At 37.4% G+C, this 22798-nt stretch overlaps 1 protein-coding gene across 1 annotated transcript in view; it reads right to left on the bottom strand.

Moving 5' to 3' along the window:
- The window catches only part of klhl4 (kelch-like family member 4), a 29141-nt gene extending 6389 nt beyond the window's left edge, over window positions 1–22752 (bottom strand). Inside the window, exons 1-8 of the mRNA XM_086257992.1 lie at window positions 19484–22752; window positions 13996–14462; window positions 6538–6705; window positions 5465–5601; window positions 4872–5068; window positions 2588–2800; window positions 1267–1453; window positions 899–1123 (exon numbers count right to left, since the gene is read on the bottom strand). Of these exons, the coding sequence (XP_086114118.1) occupies window positions 899–1123; window positions 1267–1453; window positions 2588–2800; window positions 4872–5068; window positions 5465–5601; window positions 6538–6705; window positions 13996–14456 (1588 nt within the window). The 5' untranslated portion in view covers window positions 14457–14462; window positions 19484–22752. The remainder of the gene's footprint in view (window positions 1–898; window positions 1124–1266; window positions 1454–2587; window positions 2801–4871; window positions 5069–5464; window positions 5602–6537; window positions 6706–13995; window positions 14463–19483) is intronic.
- Between the last annotated feature and the right edge of the window lie 46 nt (window positions 22753–22798).

The following is a 22798-nucleotide window of genomic DNA, read 5'->3' as shown; positions in this document are numbered from 1 at the left end:
ACAAGATCTCCCTCCTCTGTTACCCAGACGTGTTTCAACTGTGAATCAAAATGCTTCTGATATGAGATTTATTGGGCAGGGAAGGGTAAGGAAGAGCAGGGCCAGCACAGCTTGCCAAGCTTTGATAGTGGAATGGAAAAAATATCAAAGGTATATGTCAAAAAAAAAATAATTTCTTAACAGCCTACCAATTGTGACCTTACTAAATATGTATCCTCTTTGGTGTTTCAAAAAATCTGCTTGGTTAACTGAGCTGAAACCTGAAACATATAGAACCATATGTGTTATGTCTTTGTAAAAAAAAATTTCATCATGAAATAAAAGCAGTTAATGAATTTTTTTTTTTGAAAATTGATGGGTTGCAGTTTGTAATGAAATGATCATTCCAGTTAGTTGGCATTAGGCAGCATAATATTCAAGACAAAGTCACAAAGTTGAATTCAACCACAGTCCTTGCAGACAAGATGATCTCAGTGCCAGCCTACAGTAGCAAAGAGTTCAGCTGATGAAATGCTTTCATTTGGGAAATCTCATATGCAATGTGCTATTTATATATTTTTTAACTTCCTACAGTTGTTGGGCATTTGCAAGCTACTTTGCAACCCACCTCTACCCTAGGTCCTCCTTTTATACTGTGCCTGATTTAACCAGCATCAGAGCTGTTATCACTGCTTCCTGTTCTGTTCTGTATGGAAGGCTTGCTGCTGCTCTTCCTACCTATAGCTTTCCATTTGAAAAAGAAGTATGGCATGTTTTTCCTACATTTTTCTTTCCATGTATGTGCATGGAAAGGCAAGTAAGTTTCAGAACACAGACATAGTAATAATGCTACTAAAAATGCATGAATGCCAATGTAAATAACAATATGCTGTTGGCCAGTTATATGCCAATCACTCACCAAGCCCATGTCTGTGTGTTGACATTGGGGGCATGGTGGACCACACTTTGCTGATGGGGTTATAGCACTCCACCATGTTGGACGTCTTCAGTCCATCTCTCCCTCCAACCACGTACAACTTATTATCTATCACTGCCACACCAAACTGCAGCCGGCGCCCATTCATGACTCCAACCTGGACCCAAGTGTTTGTTCGCAAGTCATACTTCTCTATGGTGGTAGAGCCTGAAATAAAACAAAATACCGCAATTTAGATAACCTGTGTTGCCATACACTTAGAACAATTGTGTATAAGCTAGCTCTCTCTTTTTTATACATCTGGCAAAGCCATCTTCAGAGTCTTTTCAGTAAGTTGCTATGTCGGATACCTTTGGTAGCATCCATTCCTCCGACAGCATAAAGTGCACCAACAGTGGATTTCCTAGGTTTTGTTCTTGGGCTCTGAAACATTGGGCGTCTTTCAGGTAGAAGGTGATACTTCATGGCTTCCATTAGCAGCTTTTGACATTCCAGATCATCAGAGAACATCTTGTTGTTTTCCAGATCTGCAAGGAGCTATATTTCAAGAAAATAAAAATTAGCTGCATTATAATGTGTGCCGAAAATTTCTAATGTTTATGGTATTTATAGAAATCTCTCTTGTGGAATGGTATTTGTAATATAATGTGTAGATTTTAAATCCCTTTGGAAAAGATGTCATATATATATATAACTGCAAAACAGCATTGAAAATTAAGATTATGATATGTTTTAATTAAAATGGGGTGAAAGCAAAAACAAAATTATCTAATCTTTGTCTATCATCAAACTATTACTTTAAAGGAAGTCACTATATAAATTATTGCAATTAGATAAAACAGCAAAGACATATGAAACACACTGTATTTTAATGATTTTACTTCTTTTTTGTAAATGCACTGCAGAAGAGCTAAACTTTTCTTTCTATTCTGAGAAATAGTAGCACTCTTACATTTCCGCACATTACAGAAACTGCAGTGAAGTTGCTTTTTATGTGGGTTTTCTCAGACATTTCACTTTCATATATTTTTGCATTTATTCATTGATACCGCTATGCCTGCGAGACTTAAAAAGAACTTTACCAGTTTTGAGAAGAAGAAAAAAAACAATGATTCATTTCTGTTGTTTATTTGCCTCGCAGCAAATGGCATCTCCCAAGCCATGGATGAAAAACCTTATGTATCATATCTTCCACATATTTTTCATTTTGCAAACAATAATGCTGCAGGTTACTTTCCTGCATACTGATAATAAAAAAAAATAACTTGAGCATAATTACTTTTGGAAAGCAAATTTGTCAGTGAAAATAAAATACCATTTAAAAAAAAACAGATATGTTCATGCTTCATATCTGTCAAAAATGCTTATCTGTTTCCTGTTAGGTTATTTAAATCAAGATGACCAAGTTGTAAGTCAGTGCTTACTTGCAGAAATACAGCATAATTTTACATCACATGAACTGTGTTCGTGTTAGTTATTATTTCTATTCATTTCATTATTCATTTTAAGTTAACAAAGTTATAAAATGAGGAGTTACAACCTGGACAGAGTATCAAAGATCACAAATCACACCTTCTGTAATGAAGCCAAGCTGACTTGTACCATCCGAATCATCAGTCACAAGCTCTAACACAAGCATAAGCGACTTACAGTCCTGATCGGCTGTCTCACCTGTGGAGGAAGTAGGGGTAGGCGGATGTAAGCAAGAAGCACCCCGAGGTCCTGTTGTCGATTCTGGACATCATACCTCACCCACATCATCAAAGCTTGGAAGATCGTCTCTTCATCAGGAACATTGATGTCATCGCTGGAGAGCAGCTTAACAATTTCAGCTGTGGGGAGCAGCAGGAACTCCTGGTTCTGAATGACCTCGAGGAAGTGTTCCTGGAACATAGCGGAGACGCAGAGGAGACAGATAATCATCAGTTATTAGCCGAGGAGTACGCTTGGTGCAGCATTTTGTGTGTGTCTGTGTATGTTTCTACATCTCTGAGGTCCAAGTGGCACAAGGACAGAGAGGTGAAGAAAAATGAACGTGAAGAGAGATAGAGAGTGCCAGTTTGAAGGTCTTTATCTCCAATAACCGATAACCGCAGTGAATCGCTCTCCATTTCTCAAATTATTTCTTTCCAAAGAACAGATGAAGCCATCATCTGTTTAACTTAGTTCAGTAAATAAAATGATCCACATAACAACAGACTACAAATCAATCTGGTATAGAGCATTCGCTCCGAAAAGCCTCCTCTTAAGCTAATATGGCATTTTTTCTGCTGATCATACATGATACCAATAAGCCTTTATAAGTCTTTAATGAAAAACAGGCTCTGGAAACCTCCATTACAATCCCACCAATGGTGTGTCCAGTTCCAAGTTTGATGGAAGCTGTTTTCTATTGCCTTTCTAAAGATTAATCTTCCATTTATTGGCCAGAAGCCCAGGCAATATTAAAGCACTGCATGGCTACCTCTTCAAGGGCTTTGTCTCTGGGCAGTTCCATTAGAGATGATATATAAAACATTCCTGCTCATATGTGCATCTATGGTATGTCCAACATTTGGCCATTTTTCTGCACTGTTTATGCTTTAAACAAAGCAGTAAAGGATTCATCATTATAATCTTTAACAAATCGAGTGTTCACTGTAGAAAGCATGAAACCAGAAACAAGCATGCTATTGATCATCAACATGCAACACATTGCAGTGTTAGTCCGATCTATCTTTTGAGGGCAGGTTTTAAGAGCTTAGCAAGGAGAGCCTTAATGAAATGAGGGACATCTATTGATCTCTGGTGCTAAAGAGAAGGGAGGAACTCAATCCAGCTCAATCTTTGACATTGCGTTAAACCAATAAATTTGTAACTGCAAATGCTGAAGAGCTTACAACAAAATTGAAAGCTTAGCCAAGTTTGTTTCATAACCATTTAAAAGGATGTGTTTGTAGATACTGGCAGACTCACAGCAGTCAAGTAAACTCCTCAGAAAACGAGACCAGCGGCACAGGATATTAACTGATTTAACTGAAAGAGTAATTGAAAAACTAATACTTAAACTAATGCGAGGCTGGGAAAATTACCTTCCAAAAACTTTTGATTACTATTTAATTTGCACTGGTTTGCAACAAAGACTGCTCTTTATTCTTTCCTGAGATCAGAATTCATTTACAAAACCGAAATTGTCAAGTATTAATTGAAATCCTGTGTGGAAATCAAAGTATTTTATAGCTGGAAAAATATTGCAATATGAAACTATATAATATTAAACGTGTATATACTGAACATTAAAGTATTCTTTCATGAAGGAAAACGGTGTCAGAAGCTGCCGTGCTGTAATGGGAAAAAACAAGCTTATCAAAACAAAAATCTTCAGCTGAGGGGATAGAGGATAGTCTTCCAGGAAGCCCGAACATCCCTGCTCATTACTGACGTTACTGAACAGGAAGCTGGGCCTCTTGTGCAGTTTTATGATTAGATTAACCTCCTGGTCTCGGATGGGGACTGTGTAAACAGAGTGAGCAGATGTCCTTTAGGAGATAACGCCTGTCTTGTGCTGTCAGTTCTGCATGACCAGCAAGAAATTATCTGACGAACATGTGGGTGAATCCTAATCCAACAGGAATATTTCTCACAGAAATGTAGAGTAATTGCATATCTTAAACAAATAAATCCTAACAAGCGGTGTCAGGAACTCGGTTGGTTATTACTTCCTGTGAGTGCACAGTAATGAAACTAAATTTTTTAAAAATTCGTATTAAAGTTATGTCTTTTATGATTAAAGAATCCCCTGTGTGTGTGTGTGTGTGTGTGTGTGTGTGTGTGTGTGTGTGTGTGTGTGTGTGTGTGTGTGTGTGTGTGTGTGTGTGTGCGTGCGCGCAATGATGAGTGCAATCCCATTATTTATTATGATCTGAATAATGCAGCCCACCACGAAAATGTGGTCTGGCTCTGTTCATAGTCCTACCATGGTGTAGTTATGAGCCACATTAAGCAGGTCCACACAGCCCTGGGCATCTGCAAAGGAACGAATTCCCAGGCAATTGGAGGGATGAAGCTGTTTCATCAGAAAGTTACAGCAAACCTGGATGACTTGTGAAAGCTGGAGGAGACAAGCTGCTGCCAGTAAACTCTCAATGGTCTCCTCTTTCAGCTCAAGGACACCTGCAATGTCACAACATGGAAACTACATGAAAAACAACACATGACCGAAACTGCATGGAAGCAGTTTTGCGATTAACATTTGAATCAAATAAAAGGCATCAACAGCTAAATTATAGCATTAATAATGAAATCACTTAAAATCTTTTACAAGGATAGCCATTATTATGATTTTTACCACACAACTTTTAAACTGTAAAAAGTGGATATTTTGATTAAAGCATATTTCCCAAACAGCCATTTGCCCAGTTTAAAAAAAAGAAGCAATTTTGTGTTGAAGTCCTGCCCAGTCTGCCAGCTCTATGATGAATTGTCTTATTGATCCATTTTAATCATGCTGCATTTCAGAAGTCTCATAACTACTTACAAGGGCTAGTGAATGTCTTTATAAGCACTCACCAGTGTAGGCAAAATGAACCAGGGATCTGAGGGCTTCTGGATCCACTCCCTCCATCTTTATCTCTTCTTGCTTTGCCTCTCTCACGTCACTCGTGAACATAGCAGCAAAGTAGTCCGACACAGCACTTAAGACCAATCTGCCATAAAGAAAAAAGATCAATGAATTGGGTTACATGGTGGGAGATCTATGGTCTTGTGGTTTTAAGAATGCCCCCAAATGAAGCTCTGCATGCCTCACATGACTCAATACACCATATTCATAATGTACTGTCAGTGTACTTATTCCATTTTACAGTGATTTATAGCCCCCTTCCACCACTGTATGATTCCACTTTGTCAGCCTGTGATAAATTATTTTATCCCACATACAGTATGTTATGTTAATAGCTACAATGGTCAGACTTGTAATTATGTTAACTAATTTGTCTAGCAAGCTCAAGCAACAAGCTTGTGGATTCATGAAGGAAATGTGAATGAATAAATCAGTCAGCATACATTCACACGCGCTTACGGTTTCTAATATGGATTTTTATGGTTTAAACTTTGCTTTACATGATTGTATCTGAAAGTAGAATTTAAAAATCCAGCTATAAAAATTCAGGCAACTAAGTTACTAAGATACTTCTTTTCTGGCACTGTGGAACGTACCAGATCCTTAACATAATATACCGTGTGGATAGACATACAAGCAGATCCACACAATGGTTCTCAGCAGTCAAGAGATGCCATGAAGTGGATCACAATATTTGTCCATGTAGGAATAAGGCTGGGCAATGGTGTAATTAGATCACACCGGAGGAGATATTAGAATGCAAACCAGTGAACATTGAGTTTGCATACCTTTCTTGTCACCGGAAAATCAGAAGAGACTTTCTTTGAATTTCAAAGCTCATCCAATTATCCCCCATATAGATCAAACTGACCAAATTTATTGCAAACTGTGGTCCAGACCAAAGTCTGACTGCCTGCATTGCTATCTTAACGAAGTGCATCCAGATGAGCTTCTTTTTAACTCTGATCTAAAGCAGTAAGTAATTAATGAAATCAAAGCAGACAGAGGCACAAACACCAACCTGTGAGCCGGTATCTTGTGGTCCCCTGCTATCAAGAGGACATCACACAGTTGCTTGTGCTGGAGGTAGGTCTCCATTTTCCGGAATGTCTGTTCCGCATGGTTTGTGGCTTGGAAAAACTCATCTGAGGAATTGGTATTCATTCTGGAGAAGGTGCTCAGAACCAACCTGTGGAAGAAGAGCAAAGAGAGAGGAAGAAAAAAGACGTGGTGTAATTTAAAAATATAAAAACAATTAACCCTGACTGTATGACTGCAGTATCTTTACAGTCTGTGCGGTATAATCAACATGTTGCATTTTTAACACAGCATTAAAAATAGTTTGCCCCTCCCTATAGGTATGGAATCTAGGCATGTTTAAATGTTTGTCTGTTTGTTTGTTTGTTTGTTTGTTTGTTTGTTTGTTTATGATGAACTGACACAATATGCAGGGAGATCCACTGAGGGAACACAATGGTTCTTAGCATTCAAGAGATTTCATGTGATCTCTTTAATTCAGCCATTCAACTAAGGGCTCCAATATTGACAACATCATGCAATGGATCACAGGGTTTGTCCATGAATAAGCTGTAATGCAGGAATACGGCTGGGCAATGGTGTAATTAGATCACAGTGGAATAGAAATTAGGATGCAAACCAGTGAACACAGAGTTTGTATACCTTTCCCATCATCAGAAAATTAAAAGAGACTTTTTTTTTTAATTTCAAAAGCTGCCTAGGGAACAAAGCAAAAACATTAATCTACTAGTTTTAAATGGGGAAAAAATATGCTGCTGAATAGACGTATCAGCAGATCCATTGTGTTCACTCAGTGGATCTGCTTGTGATCTGTTTAATTCAGCCATTCATCTGGATTTTTTTATTATTTGCTTTTGTTTATTTATTTATTTTTTTTGCATGATTTTGTCATTTATGAAATCTAATACCAATGTAGGAGCAGCGACTCCATTTCTAGAAGACATGAAACACAAGTTAGCAGCGCTGTGACAAATTATTCAAGAAAGTGTATTACTCTCACTTGCTGTTAACTCTATCTGTCCAAATATGAACTAAAAACAAAATTAAATAGCTGTACACAGCAAGATAAACAGCAAATTACCAACGACACAAAAGAGCTTATTTGGACACATTGCACTCCTGAATCCTTTTTTCCCTGCAGTGAATCTGCATCTTTCTTGCCACTCTAAGCTGAAATTAAAACTCTTATGGACTAAACTCCACACATAAGTGGATAACTAAGCACTGCAGTCCAATGGGACAAGCCAGCAGCACAATCAATGCAACAGCTTTGCAGCGAGAATGCGCGCATGCCTTTTTGCCTGTTCCTGTGTGCCTCTGCATATCTGGGTGTGCATGTGTGTTTTCCAAAAAAACAGCGACTTAACAAGTGAACCAGCCTGTTCCTCACAGCATTGTGGTAAGGCTGAGTCCCCGTCCCCATAGGCTGCTAGATTACATGCTGTTTTATAGGCATCCGAGTAATCCCTCACACTCATGGCAAATATTGCAGCCCAGTCGCTTTGGTGTCCTTCACAGGAAAAGTCTACTCAATGACATTTAGAGTTGTTTGTTATGCTACATAAACACCCAAGCCGTCTCTCTGGGGGAATTTACAGTCATCTCATGGCGCTTCTACTGTGTAAAGACTGATAGTGCTCAAGAAAAAAAATGTCACTGCTATTTTAAGCAACACTTTATGTCCCCCGCTCATTACTACTCATATGCTGATATGAGAGCTGCATAAACCAGTGAAGTTACAGATTTGTCAATACAAATGAACCGAAAACCCTGTAAAGCTTGGCAGAGCAATATATTGGCATGCAGTGGGATTGATACTGCAGGAAAGATGGAGGGCGTTTTATTGACATCCTGATTAATATCATAAAAATTTTCAGCCGAGCGTGTGACTTTCTCCTCTTTCACTATTAAAAGCTAAAACATTTTCCATCCAGGCATTGTTTATACAGCACACTAGTTATACCATATCCTATGGTCTAAGCTTTATTGGGAGACTTTATGCTAAATTCAAATGTAATTTATTGCCCTGTCATGATATTCCCCACTGACTCCAGAGTCTCGGAGAGGAACACCAAACAAGACTGAATAAACAGTTGGGCCATAAAACTGAGATGCATTGCCTTTGTATTGGCTCCAAGGCATGCTGTAAGGATTTTTCATGCCTACCAATCTCTCCGACACTAATTGCTTTGGTATCACATTCTAGGGAGCAGTAAATTTGCTCTGAGGTGTATATTTTGCTTCCAATAGTGGGCTGGATCATCACAGGTATAGCCCATTTTTATAGAGGCACTAAAACCCTAGAACACCCATCTCCAAAGAAGCTGCCCTACAGACAATGCTCTACATTGCACAAGGCACACTACAAAGCAATCCACATAAAGCCGCATTGTCAGCGAGCATCCAGATTTCTTTTGTACTGTACAAACTGAAGCATTTTTTTTTTTTGCATCTACTTAAAGTCAAAACTATAAGAAGTTAAATAATAAGACAAAACACAATAAGAAAAACTAGAACAGAATTGGAGATTCTGCCTTATTTATCATCACACCTTATACTACATCAGTTTTCCTTCACTGAGCACATATCACCCCAAGTCTTGTCATATGCTCCTCACACCCTCTCAGAGCTATCACACCACAGTGTGACTAAATGCTTCTGAGACACTGCATATTTAAAAATTCCACTATGCAGGTGAGGCAGAGGCAATGCAATATTTATTGCATTTGTCAGGACTTGTAGCCCAATTGTGTAACTTTTGACCACAAGATACAGATAAATACATGCAAACAATACATGAATAAATAATAATAGACAGCAGGTCATTTAAAATACCTGAAGGATTGTTAGACTGTTTATGTAGTTTTGTCATCAGCTTTTAAACCTTTTTAGCTATAAATTTATGTGTCAGATATGTTGTTGAAATTTTCGTTCTTATTCCAACTGATGTCAACTCCATCTCTCTATGTGAGTGCCAAATGTGAAATGAATCTTTGAAAATGGATTAGAGCAGCCATTTTCCCCAGAATTCTACTGAGTAGCTTGAGTTGTGTGGAAAATCCAACAATTCCTACAAATACAGCTTGTGCCAGCTCTATATATTCAATGAGATCCTTTTCTTTCTGTACTCTGACAGTCAGTATACTGCCACTGGGCTTTATGTTGGAAAGATTTTATACACTGGCTGTAATAACTTGATCCAGGCATCGAGACTGAGATGATATTTTTGCACAAACATAGTTTTCTCTCTGCTTTTTTTCCCCGTGTCACTGAAGATTGCAGCTTTTTGGTGCTGTCTTTTTTTTCCTTCCTGTGCCATTGTTATTGTGGGCATACCCATTACCACCATAGCTTGTGAAATCTGCTCTGACTGTAGTCGAATGGGCCAGGGTGAATGCAGTTAGCAGAAGGGTGTGTGGGTGTGTGTGTGTGTGGGGGGGGGGCACAGCAATAATATTTTGTCTCCCTAAATATTTTCAGTGATCCCAGAGGTCATGAAAGCAAAACAAGAGAAAACAAAAAGGGTAAGAGATGAGTGTCCTCACAAATGTAGAAACACATGCACATGTGTGTATTAGGAGCTGGGGGCGTCCTGTAAGTGAAAAAATGTGCAGATCTTAGCAGAAATCTCCTTACTGCTTTGCTGGTGGCAGGTTAACTTGCATAAGGTATGAGGATGTCATATTGTGGATTGTGCATAATTTATATAAATCTGATGTTCGTGGCTAAATAAATTAGTCAGTGATCTTACAGCAGTGTCAGTGCGCCCCAGGGTGGCTGTGGCTACAATGTAGCTTGCCATCACCAGTGTGTGAATGTGTGTGTGAATGGGTGGATGACTGGATGTGTAAAGCGCTTTGGGGTCCTTAGGGACTAGTAAAGCGCTATACAAATACAGACCATTTACCATTTTACCATTTCAATGGAACCTTGTATATACTGGATATTTAAAGGTACTTGTTATATAATGTTTATAGTTGTAACTTTAAAGTTTCTATACTTTACAAGGGGGCCACTAAATGTGGTAAACGTGGCATTTTCCTAAATCTTACCAATGCTATGTAATTGTGCATATTGTGATTGATTTATATTTTAGTCTGTCATAATTATAAAACTGATCGCAGTCTGCACCTCCTTAATCTATTTCAGTGCAAAGTGCTATGAGTGAAACTGCTGAACCAAGTCATGGCCCCTTCTATGGTATCCACGGAAAATTCATAAAAATTCATGTCTCATTTGAACAGAAATTACCAAATGTGGGCGGCACATAATGCGTGTCTTCTCAGTATTGCTCAAAGCACAAAGAAATTTTTTATGTTAATTCTGGCTTCATCTTTAGCTTCCATCTAAGATTGCCTTTGGCATACAGAACGCTGATTGGGCAAACAACATTCACAATTTATTACAGGCAATAACACAATCACCTAAACCCTCCGGGTGTAATTTAAAGATTACAACAGAAAGTTTGTGTTTTGCAGTTTACAAATATCTTAAGGATGCATCAACTGGATGTGTCACACATAGACCTAATAAGCCTTGTGCCATTATGAAGAACTGGACAAATATCTGAATTACTGCTGCTGACAGGGGGTAAGGTGGTGGTATTTCTTTTCCAAGGTGGTGGAGAGGGAATTGAGATATCATTCATAGTAACAGCACGCTGACTCAAGCCACTGTTAGTGTTTATGTGGGAAAGGTCAGGGTTTCCATTCCATTCAGGTTAACTTCTGCCATATATTTTCTGTCAACTGTAGAAAGAAGCTATTTGGATGAGAGTCACGAGGACAGAGCAAATATATAGTATGTAGATGCAGCATTTGGGGCATTAAGAGCAAGTGTGGGAAACAGCAACCCATTTACTACACTACATTTGATTCAATAGCTTCCACACACAGTATGTAGAAGTAACTTGGACAGCAAATGTTTTGTAACCACAGCATAAATGTGTCACTGACTTTTTGTGTTATTATCTAAATACTCAATGCATGTGTCAGTTTTTTTGTCTTTCTATATGTTTTGGTATAACAACATTACATATAATCTTGTAAATATACAGCCACAAGAGGTGCACAGTTTTCATTGAATTTCCCAGATAATTCAGTTTGACAGTAATCTGAGTTGAATTCTACTATGAATGAAAGAAAATGGTGGGACGAAGACATTATATGAATGAAAACTAGTCACTGAGTGGCATATATCTCAAAATGACTGACAGGTATTTCCTAGCTGTAGCAAAAGGCCAAACTTTTGTGTTTTTCACTGCCAGCAGAACTCATTTGTGAGATTCAGCCTGAGGGATTGTCACAAATTATGTGTCAAGGATTTATGATGTGAGACATAATAAGGCCACCCAGCTGGTAGAGTAAATGAATGTGCATATCTCAGTGACATCCATACATCTGCTTAGCTGCAGATGAACATGTGAGCCATGATGTGTGACACAGCCACTGGTGTAATTCACCAGGCTACATCGTACATCCATCCCAAAGTCATTTCCAGCAAGTACTCCTTCACAGTTATTGAGTTGGTGTATTTCCATTAAGCACAGCCGTGACTGAAAAGTGGCATTATGCAATGCACCTATTTATTTCTGCAATAACTGCTCACGACTAAATTTTACTTTCCAACTATTTATTGTACTGAATGATCAAAAAATATTGGACTCGTCATCATATAAAGCATTTGCTCACAGGGCGAATTTTAACATGGGAAATGATGAAATGTCTGTCAGTACTGAAGAGTCGTGTTCTGTTTCGATTTTTCACAGGTTAGGCTGGCAAAACAAAATGTAAAATAAGTCATGATAATGTCTTAAATGAATAAGGCTACAATCAAACACATAAGAGCAGAGTATATGCTCCAACAAAAACAGAACCATTTTAATATTTCAGAATCGTGTGAATGTGACGACTGTGCTGTATTTTACATGACCAGCATGAACTCAAGGTCCCCGAGAGCCAGACCGTTACACATTTTTACTGTGAGTCACATCTTTTATGCATGCACTTTTCACACATAGGGACTCAAAAAATATGAACATCTGCCAATTATGCCAACACACAGTGCAGGATGTTGAATTGATTCCAAAACTGTACCTTAGCTGAGAATTATTCATGTTCTTCCCCGAGAACCAAACCATCCACTGACTGTGATATCTATTCAATTCATATTGACACGTTTTTGGCTGTAGGTAGAGACTATGTATTGGGAATTAGGTGCTTTTTTCTCACTGAGCTCTGTACAAAAACATAGGGGAAGGTTTACTTTCATTGTTCACTTCCTCACCAGGTGTACAGAACAAAAGCGTACAGAAATCAGCAATGCTTAAGGACCAATTCACCTTAGAATGTCACAGCCGAGATAAAAGGAAACTTGGTCTTTTCATCTTTAATATGACGTGCTTTTAGTCTTCTGCCAGACAGTGTGTGCACGCGTGCAAACACACACACACACACACACAGCAACACACATATAGAACTCTAACCTATTTACTTCCTGGAAGAAGCTGTAGGATCACATGGAAGTCAGAGGAAAAACACAACATGAAAAGGCAGGGGGAAGGATTTATAGCTGTAAAACTCACTTCAGTATAGGATTTGTAATAACATTCTGCTAGAAAATAAATCAAACATCATATACCAGCCACTAGCTTGAATAGCTTTTAGCTCATAAAGTGGATGTAGTTGTGCTCGGCAGTCTAGATAATTCATGCGATTGCACTGCTTCTTCTTTTTATAGGTCCAGTACTTGTTATGTGATGTAATCACTCCTTCCAGCTATCCTTTTATATTTCTATAGTAGAATGCCATAGTGTGCCTTGTTAAAACAAAAACACTCTTTCAAAGGAATACTGTGCATGTAACCTGGACCACAACACAGTCAGAGGAGCAGGAAAAGCCTCAGCTTTCAGTTCAATGAATAATTAAAAGGATGTTTTATTGGTTCATCCTGCCTAACATGCTGTGGACAATGAGAGTGAGCTGTCCCCAGGTGAGCCATGGTAGAAGCTGAATAGCCTGAGTAAACTGGAAAATGATGGCTGTGCAGTTCATTTAATCTTTGCATAATTAGAGGATCTACATGCATAATGGCACAGCTAATATTTAAGTTAAAATGCAGTTTCACAATGTTTAGCCATTTTTAAGTATGACTGTTATATCTTTATTATTTAAAGTTGGGTTGTTCTCTTTTTTTTACTGATAACAACAAACACTTTTTAAAAATTTAATCAAGGGGATACTGCCTAATGTGTAATATTTCTTTTTTTTTCAGTTGCTTATTTTATTCAGTAGCTATATTTTCACTGTGAAACCTGAAGAAACCATGTATTTATAAAAGAGCATCCCATAACCAGTGTCTGCTAACTGAGTATATGATCAAAAGTGACCGTTATAGCACTTTACACAGTCTCCTAATTTCTAACACCTAATAACAGTCATACCTTTCTCTGGCCTCCAGCTCTGCAGGGTCTTCTGTGGAACTCTTTACATCTTCTTGGCCAGTGTTTGTGTCATCTTTCCTTGTTGTACTGGGAGAAGAACTGTTCTTTGAAGAATCTTCGCTGGCCTGGGAACCTTGGATGGTGCTCTGCTGATGATGCCATGATTGATGACCTGCTCTGACATAGACAGGTGTGGGGCCTGGCGTTGGTGCCAAGATGCTGTGTACTGGGCTGTTAGTCTTCCGGAGACCTCCAACACCTCTTTCCCGCGAGTGACTTTTCAGTCGTCCCTGGACAGGCGTTCCTCTGTGGTCCAGGCCATCCTGCTGAATGTAACCTCCTCCACCACCAACCCCACCGCCTCCTCCACCAGCCGAACCTTGGGATGAATGGCTGAACCAGCGCCAGCGAAGCCTGAGGATCTGTTTCACGTCAAATTCCTTCTTCCCTGACACAGACATCCTCCTCTGGGTTTGGAGAATAAGGCAAGGGAACGTTGAGTCCCCAAAAACATGGAGAGCAGAGAAGAGAAGAGCCTTGGTTTCAGTCCTCACTGACTACAGTGTGCCTCTTCTCTTCCGTTATTGTCTCATTACTATCATGACCACCCCCTCCTCCTTCTATTACTCCTCCGTTGTTCTTTTAGTGGAGATGGAAAGCAGTCCTCTGCAGCTATTGTTCTTGTGCCTTAGACTACAACCCTCCCTCCAGTTCCCCCTCTCTGTCTTTCTTTCTCTTTTTTCCTCCTGTGCTGCTGTTTCTGTTTGTTGCTGCTGCTGCTGCTGCTGCTGCTGCTGTGCTGAGTTAATGCACATGCATGATCCACACTCCCTCCCCTTCGCCTCGTCTGTTTCGCTTTCTCTCTCGCTCTTTCTCTCTCTCTCTTTCTCTCCAGCTCTGCATAGACCCCTTCGATTCTGTTCTGTGTGTGACCATGAGTATGTTCTCTGTATGTGTATGTGAGCTGGCTGCTCTTGCTGTGAGGTGGAGGTGGGGTATCGTAGAACCTAGATGATGAGGTCACACCGTAACAAAGTAAATCACTGCTTGTTGAATGAGGAACACAGGAAGCTAGCTAACTACTATATACTAGTTCTACATGCTAGGATCATTTGCAGGGGCTCTTATTACATTAATCTACGTGGATGCACATTCATGCTTGTCTATAAACAGAAAATATGAGATACATTAATCTCAAACAAATAAGCACCACATATCACCTCACGCTGTTAAATGGCAGAGAAATTAATTTCACACTAATACACACATTTATGCAGTCTGCCATTTTCACATCAAACAGAATCTCATGGGAGAATGTGTCAATGTAGGTGCCCATGCAGAAAAAATATATTCCCCTTCACTGTCTTGAAAGCCCCCTATAATTACAAGTGAAAAGACTACATACTGATGAGCCTTCAAGGTCATTACAAACCTTCTTCCGCAGTCAGGCATTATATTTTACTGTTCCTTTCTAACATATACTTGAACATATTTCAAAGTAAAAGTGACAGAACAACAGTGTATATGTTTGGACAGCATTTATAGATTTTTTATTTCATTTGTTACCCATTGTAAACTAGGAAAATTAGTGGTGAATACTTTATAACACCTTTTTTTTTTATCTGAATAGGATCAGGATGTTTTATGTATTTCTGCAATGGAATAGCTCAGTCAGATTTAATGTTTTGCACCTTAGCTTCCCACTACTATTTTCACAGATTTTATTGCTGTATTACAAAGTTACAACAAGTTTCACTTTTACTACTGTGAAATAGATGAAAATGATAATGCAGCAATGTCTTTGTGTATTTATGCCCAATATTTACTTCACTCAAAAAAGTGAGAGGAAACCCTCTCAAAATGCCTTTATCCTCCTTGATCAGCTCGAGCTAAAATATGGGTTATTTGTTGGGGCAGTTGCACATATATTAAATTTCTTTTTACCTCTAAAATATGCTTAAATATATTGCTCTAGGAGGTTGTGCATTGCCAATGACATTATCAAAGGATTAAGAATTCTAGTCTGTTTCCTTTGTCTATTTCAAAACAAGCTCTTTGAGTCTTTAAATCTACCATAAAATTCCACTGTCAGTTACCATCAGTGCACACAGCTAAATGTACCTTTACAAGGAAAATACATGTATTGCAGAAACAAAACAGAGGTCTGCCATGTACAATATTGTATTAGTTTTTCTTAATTGCTTTGGCATTTTCTCTGATCAAACATACAGCCATACACTAAAGTTAACTTGCAAAATGATTTCTCCAAACCTTTTCATCTGTTAAAATCTGTTACAATACCACTTTTTTATGTCCGATACCAATACCGATATCATAAATTTGGATATCGGCCGATACCGATATGAATCCGATAGTGTGTTTTTTAATCAATAAAACAGTTTTTTTAATATCTTGCTGCATTTTGTATAAGTTCATACTCAAGTTAAAAAAAACAACAACAAAAAAACAAAACAAAACACTAAAGCTATTCTGTTATACCTGTATGCAAAAAATGCACTGCACCCAAAATATTTCATAGTTCAGCAATACTGATCAATCTAATAAACTTAAACCTACTCCATCCTCCCTATTCTGGTATTTTAAAGAGTAAGCAACCTAACTAATAGGACTCTAAAACTCCCAGCAAAAAAAAAAAAAAAACGAAAAAATAAGGAACCACCCCCCACCCTCCACCTCATGATGCTTAATCGAAGTAATCAAATTTAATTTGATGCAGTGTGAAAATAATTGCACAGAAATAAATTATTTTTCAAGAATAATTAAATAGATTCAACATCGTTCTTCAACAGAACTGCAGACTGCACAGATGGTACCTTCCCAAAGGAAAAAGTACTATAGCTTACTAGGGTATATTAGACTTAATAGTTACTATATACAGTAATGGACTTCTATTCATTTTACATCAGAGTAAAACTTTGGGTGTAAGATTCAGATAATTATTTAATAAAAGCTCAACATTTTAAATGAGAATAAGAAAGAAAAGTATGTCTTTGTGCCCCCTTCTCCCTGTTAATGCCCTATCGGCCCCCCTGGCTAAACTTTGCTAGATCCGCCCCTGCACAGTTACCAGCCGTCAGCTACGTAGAAAAGAATCCTGGTCTAGAAAGTAATATTAAATAAATTCTAGCAACAGATTATCAAGCTTAAACGTGCTTCTGTTATTCAGCCGCTGGTGTCCTCTTTCTGGGAGATAAACAAACAAGAGAGACGGACTCGCGACAGAAAAGCCGATCAGCTGATCACTGATCAGTTTCATGATTGAAGTAGCAGCAGAAGACGGAGGGGGAGAGAAGAGGCAGTCGCTCCATATATCGGTTGTTAAGCTTAACGCGGGAATGCTTTACAAACATTCAGAGATGAACTTACACACTTGCTTTACTTCTCTCTGGGATCACTTCCTCGGAGATGAAATGCCGGATTGGTAGCCGCTCTATCACCACACTGCTCCCACGTGCTACGGTTATGAGGAGAGTTACGCCTTGTCGAAAGTTTTGTGAGGTGCTTTTTTGATATTTAATGGATCGGATTACATTTTTTATTTTTCTCCGATATCCGATACAGTCATTTACGTCAGTATCGGACCGATACCGATACGTAATATCGGATCAGTCCATCTCTAGTTAAAATTAAGGTTTTGTGGATTAAAAGTTCCTTAAATATGTTGTCAGATTTGCATCAGTATATTCAAATTTCCAGGTTTTCACTACCCTTTAATGTACTTTACAAGACAAGAGTCATTTTTATAAGAAAAAACAACTTTTGATGTGTACCAACAAAAACTACATTGTGCAATTGTGTGTTTCAGTAGCAAAACAGTGCTGGAAATGAATGTTCTCCTTTGCAGTTTAACATGAAAGCGAACTAGCATGCAAGCTAGAACTACCTGCGGCACTCTTCTTCATCACCCTCTACCATATATCCTTACAGATGAAGCTTTCAAAACACTATGCAACTTTCTCCAAGACAGTTTCTTACTTGAATACATCAGACAGTGATTTTCTCCTAATTTGAATGCAGAAGCTTAGACAGGACTCAGTGAAACTTTAAATTTTCCCTTTTCCACTGCAAATATATTCTCCACATATTAATTCATCTTAGTCTAGAAGCTGGATTTAATGTTTTATAAGATATTTTTTTAAAATCAAGGTGCAGATGTGGGGAATTGTATCCTGACTAGATGTGTTAAAGGAATATTAAAACAGTTGTGTGAAAAAAAAAGTCTCATAAAACATCCAATCCAACAGTTTTTCAAAATGCTACCAATAATGCATCATGACAACAGAATGGATTCTTAATGAAAAAATACATTAGAAAGTCCAAGTATGCTATAATGCACAGTGACATCGCAATGGGTCATTGCTTTTGTTTGCACAGAAGTCAAGGGCACAGTCTAGCTGTACACTGCACAACACATGAAATGTGAGATGCCAGATTGGCGTGGTCAACTATATTATCGTCCAACATCTGTCTCCCTACTACACATACCATAGCTGCATGCCTAGTCAGTCACTGAATGTAAGCGGTCGGTTTAGAGCAGCAGTCACATTAAGATCAGACAGTCAAATGTCTTAAATGATATATATTACATTAAATTGTGTAAAAATTCAAACTACTAAATTAATGTAATGCCTTCCTTGAAATCCCTTGATCTTTTCCTTTGTTTGCTTGTTTTTGTTTGTTGCTATCTAATTATGTATCACGAATGCTAGCTAATTATTTATTTTGAAAATGTAAGAACGAGCTTGTATCTCAACATGTGTGATGTGATTTGTTGGGCAGAGACTACCAAGATCCAATCAAAGAAAATGCCATCAAAACATAAAAAAACACACACTAACACACTATGTTCTCTCTTCATTACAAGCACTCAAATGACAATCATGAAAGTACACTTATACGTGCACACACCAAAAGCCACTTCGATTTTCCACACAATAGAGATTTCAACCTTTAAAACAGAAGACTACCTAATAGTTTGCTATTACATTCTTAACTCAGTTTATGTAGAAAGGAAATTCGGTTGTCAACTTACTATGAAAGCCAGAAAATTGTGTTTAGTCTGTGATTTTATGGCTGAAGAAGCAGACAAGACTGCTGTATAGCAAACATATGGACTATGGCATACTATTTAGGAAATTATTAGACAGGTTTGAACACAGTATTTAGTTCTGTCTGGCAAAGGAAAGACAAAGGTCTTTCAATAGGCAGTCTGTGAATAATTTCATTTCTTCAACATTCACTTCACATATTTTAACTTTCCATATGTTCATCACAAATATATTTAACTTCATAAAACATATATTTGCAATATACGTCTTGTTTATGATTGGCCCTTCTTGCATCTAAACTAATTTATGCTTTCAGTTTATATTGTTTGGCAAAATGATCATCTGGCAAAAGGGACAGTGTGAGTTAAATTACAGCAAATATCTACAAAACAGTAATATTTAGTAATCTTTCTTCTTACCTGAGAAACTGATTTGAAGTATATTCCTCAACATTCCAATGGTGGAAGGATCTTTTAAAATGAATGGCCAACAGGGATGATCCTCATGACTGCTCAAACTCTTTCACTACAGAATTGTTTGCTTCTCCAGAAAGGAAAGGGGCACTTTCCTCTTTTGAAGGAAACTCCTGATAATTTCCTTCCTCTGTACGACAATAACAACTGCATTCAAGCAACCAGGTCCTATCCTGTGTTTAAAGCAAAGCTTTCACAAAACCCTTTTCAATAAGAGGCGTCTGTTACGTTTGTGTTGATGAAATTTAATGTGTCATAGATTTTTAACTATAACATATTACAATTATTATATAAAACCATTAAACATGGTATTTTTGTGAATTACCAGTAAATTTTAAGTATTTATAGTATATATTTATAAATATTGTATTTCTAATCTCATTAAATAAAATAGTCAGATATGAAAAAAAAAAGGTTTAAAACATCTTGCAATAACGTAAGTCCTCGTGATATCATTACAAAAACGCAAGTTAAAAGTGTTTTGAAGAATAATCAGTATCAGTGATGTTGTATTTTAACTCAACCACTGGGGGGTGTAGTCACATTTTAGTTTTATATGGCCATACTCAATATCATAAAGGTTAATGATTTAATATTAACCGGAATTTAAGACTGGTCCCCATAAGATATAAACCACAAGGTTAAAAGTAAGTAAGTCTGACTGGGTGAGGATGTGGGTAATTATAGAGGCTACAAACCCAGAAACATGGGGTATAGTACATCAGTAGTGAAATAGATACTTGGTTTTACCACACAAGTTCACTTGCAGTGTTTCAGTACAGTGTTGAGCTATTTTAAAGTGTTAAATATAAAGATGGAAAAAATTCTTCATTATTCATATTTTTTCATTATTCATTATTAATAAAAATGTATATAATTCCATTTTTTGTTGCTAGATGATAAATATGGCATTGTGATTTGAACTCTTTGAACAAATGCTACTTCCAGATGATAATACATGTTAGCATAATAGGTTACTACCAGCGTCAACACATGTTACAGTGTTGTAGCTGTGTTTGATTTGTTAAGGTGTACTGCATAAGTTAGTGTAATTGGGTTTTTTTGTTTGTTTTTTGCTTTTTGTTTTTTTGTTTGTTGTTGTTTGTTTTGTTTTTTGTTTTTTGTTTTTTTTTTTTTTTTGGGGGGGGGGGGGGGGCTTTTTTAAAGGAAAATGGGGAAAGAGACCCCTAAAAGTAAAACCTCAGTATTTTTTGCTTATTTGTTTGTTTTTGGTGTTTTGTGAAACACAGTTGAGGCAGGTAAGGAGCTTTTAAGTAAAACTGTTTTATTTTATTTTATTTTATTATATATTTCTGCTTTCTGTACAATCCATAGTATCACAAGCAGTGACACAGGTCTGCAATTATTTACTTTTTTCATTAATGCAAAAGGCCTTTGGTTTTGTTGAAGAGTAAATGTGTGTACTTTGGTAAGCTTCATTTTGAGAATAACTCCAAACTAGTAATAAAAATTGAAGACACATTACAGACCTTCTAAATTTGAATTAAGAACTCTGGAGTCAGGTATAAATTTGTTGTGTTTTGTTTTTACATCAATTTTTGAAAAGCTCATCATTTTTACTAAAGTATATTATTTTTTTTGCGGGTTGTATTTAAAATTTAAATTAAAATAAAAATTAAAAAAAGTTGGAAATATTTGAATTTATATATAATGGATATAAAACAAATAAAAGTCAGATTTTTTGTTTTTGTTATGTTTTAGTGATATTGAGTTGTACAGTATATGTTCAAGGTTCAAGGTTCTTTATTTGTCACATGCATAGTTATACAAGTATAACACACAGTGAAATGTAACCTGACACGCTCCTCGACATGTGCAAAAAACAAAAAAAGGGGGGGGGGGGGGGGGGGGGTAGAGGAAGTGCATTATATATATAGTATATATATGTGCTAATCTGTTGACTCTCTCTCCCTCAGCTGGTCGACACAATGCAATTTAAATTAACAGAGTTGGCAAAAGCCAATATAAACTAAATGTGACAGGAGGCATTTGGTGCAAAACCCTCCATTATTTTAAAAAAAAAAACTACTGTTAACTAAATAATGAAGCTAAGCTTCCACTTCAGCAACTTATCAGTGACATAGGTGTTTTTTTTTAATTATTGTGTTTTTTAAATTAATGTAACTTATAGTTTAAGTATATCAGTAGAATATATAAGAATAATTACATAAGAATCATTTTACTGTCAACTCTCTAATTCAATTCGATTATATTTATTCCGTGCCAAATCACAACAACAGTCGCCTCAAGATGCTTCATATTGTAAGGTTGACCCTACAATAATGCATACAGAGAAAAACCCCAACAATCATATGACCTCCTATGAGCAAGCACTTTGGCGACGGTGGGAAGGAAAAACTCCCTTTTAACAAGAAGAAACCTCTGGCAGAACCAGGCTCAGGGCGAGGTGGCCATCTGCCACTGGCTGGGGTGAGAGAAGGAAGACAGGATAAAAGGGAGCCAGAGCCATAGGTGAGTAAAGAAGAAATACTCAATGCATCATGGGAATCCCCCAGCAACATACACCAATTGCAGCATAACTAAGAGAGGATTCAGGTCACCTGATCCAGCCCTAACTATATGCTTTAGCAAAAAGGAAAAGTTTTAAGCCTAATCTTAAAAGTAGAGATAGTGTCTGTCTCCCAAATCCAAACTGGAAACTTGTTCCATAGAAGTGATGCCTGAAAACTGAAGGCTCTGCCTCCCATTCTTCTTTTAAATACTCTAGGAACAACAGTGCAAGAGCGAAGTGCTCTAATGGGGTGATACAGTACTATAAGGTCATTCAGATAAGATGGGGCTTGATTATTCAAGACCTTGTATGTGAGGAGCAGGATTTTGTAATAATAATTATGTAACTGAGTAAAAGTTGACATTTCCTTTTTTAAATAGCTGAACTGCTTTAATACCCCAACAAAACTGGTGATCTGTCAGACCTGTGAACGCTGGGTGAATAAAAAAAAGATACAGAGCCCTACGAAGATAAGAATTTCAGTTGTTAGCTTTTCCAATGAAGTATATAAGCAAGTTAAGATATTACATATCTGTAAAAACTACTCTCTGTTTCATTATGTTTTATTCACCCTTATTACGATTTTTTTTATTATAATGATTAAACAAACACTATTAGAAATATATTTTCTGTGTGTGTCTTTCTGTGTGGAATTTGCATGTTCTCCCCATGTTTGTGTGGGTTCACTCCAGGTACTCCGACTTCCTCCCATAGTCCGAAGACATGCC

Source organism: Aulonocara sp. 'chitande type north' Nkhata Bay, linkage group LG2, assembly GCF_057382095.1.
Source record: "Aulonocara sp. 'chitande type north' Nkhata Bay isolate Kocher_YH1m ecotype deep benthic linkage group LG2, A_spYH_male_GT1.1, whole genome shotgun sequence".
Lineage (NCBI taxonomy): Eukaryota > Metazoa > Chordata > Actinopteri > Cichliformes > Cichlidae > Aulonocara > Aulonocara sp. 'chitande type north' Nkhata Bay.
This window is presented reverse-complemented; position numbering and strand designations above follow the sequence as displayed.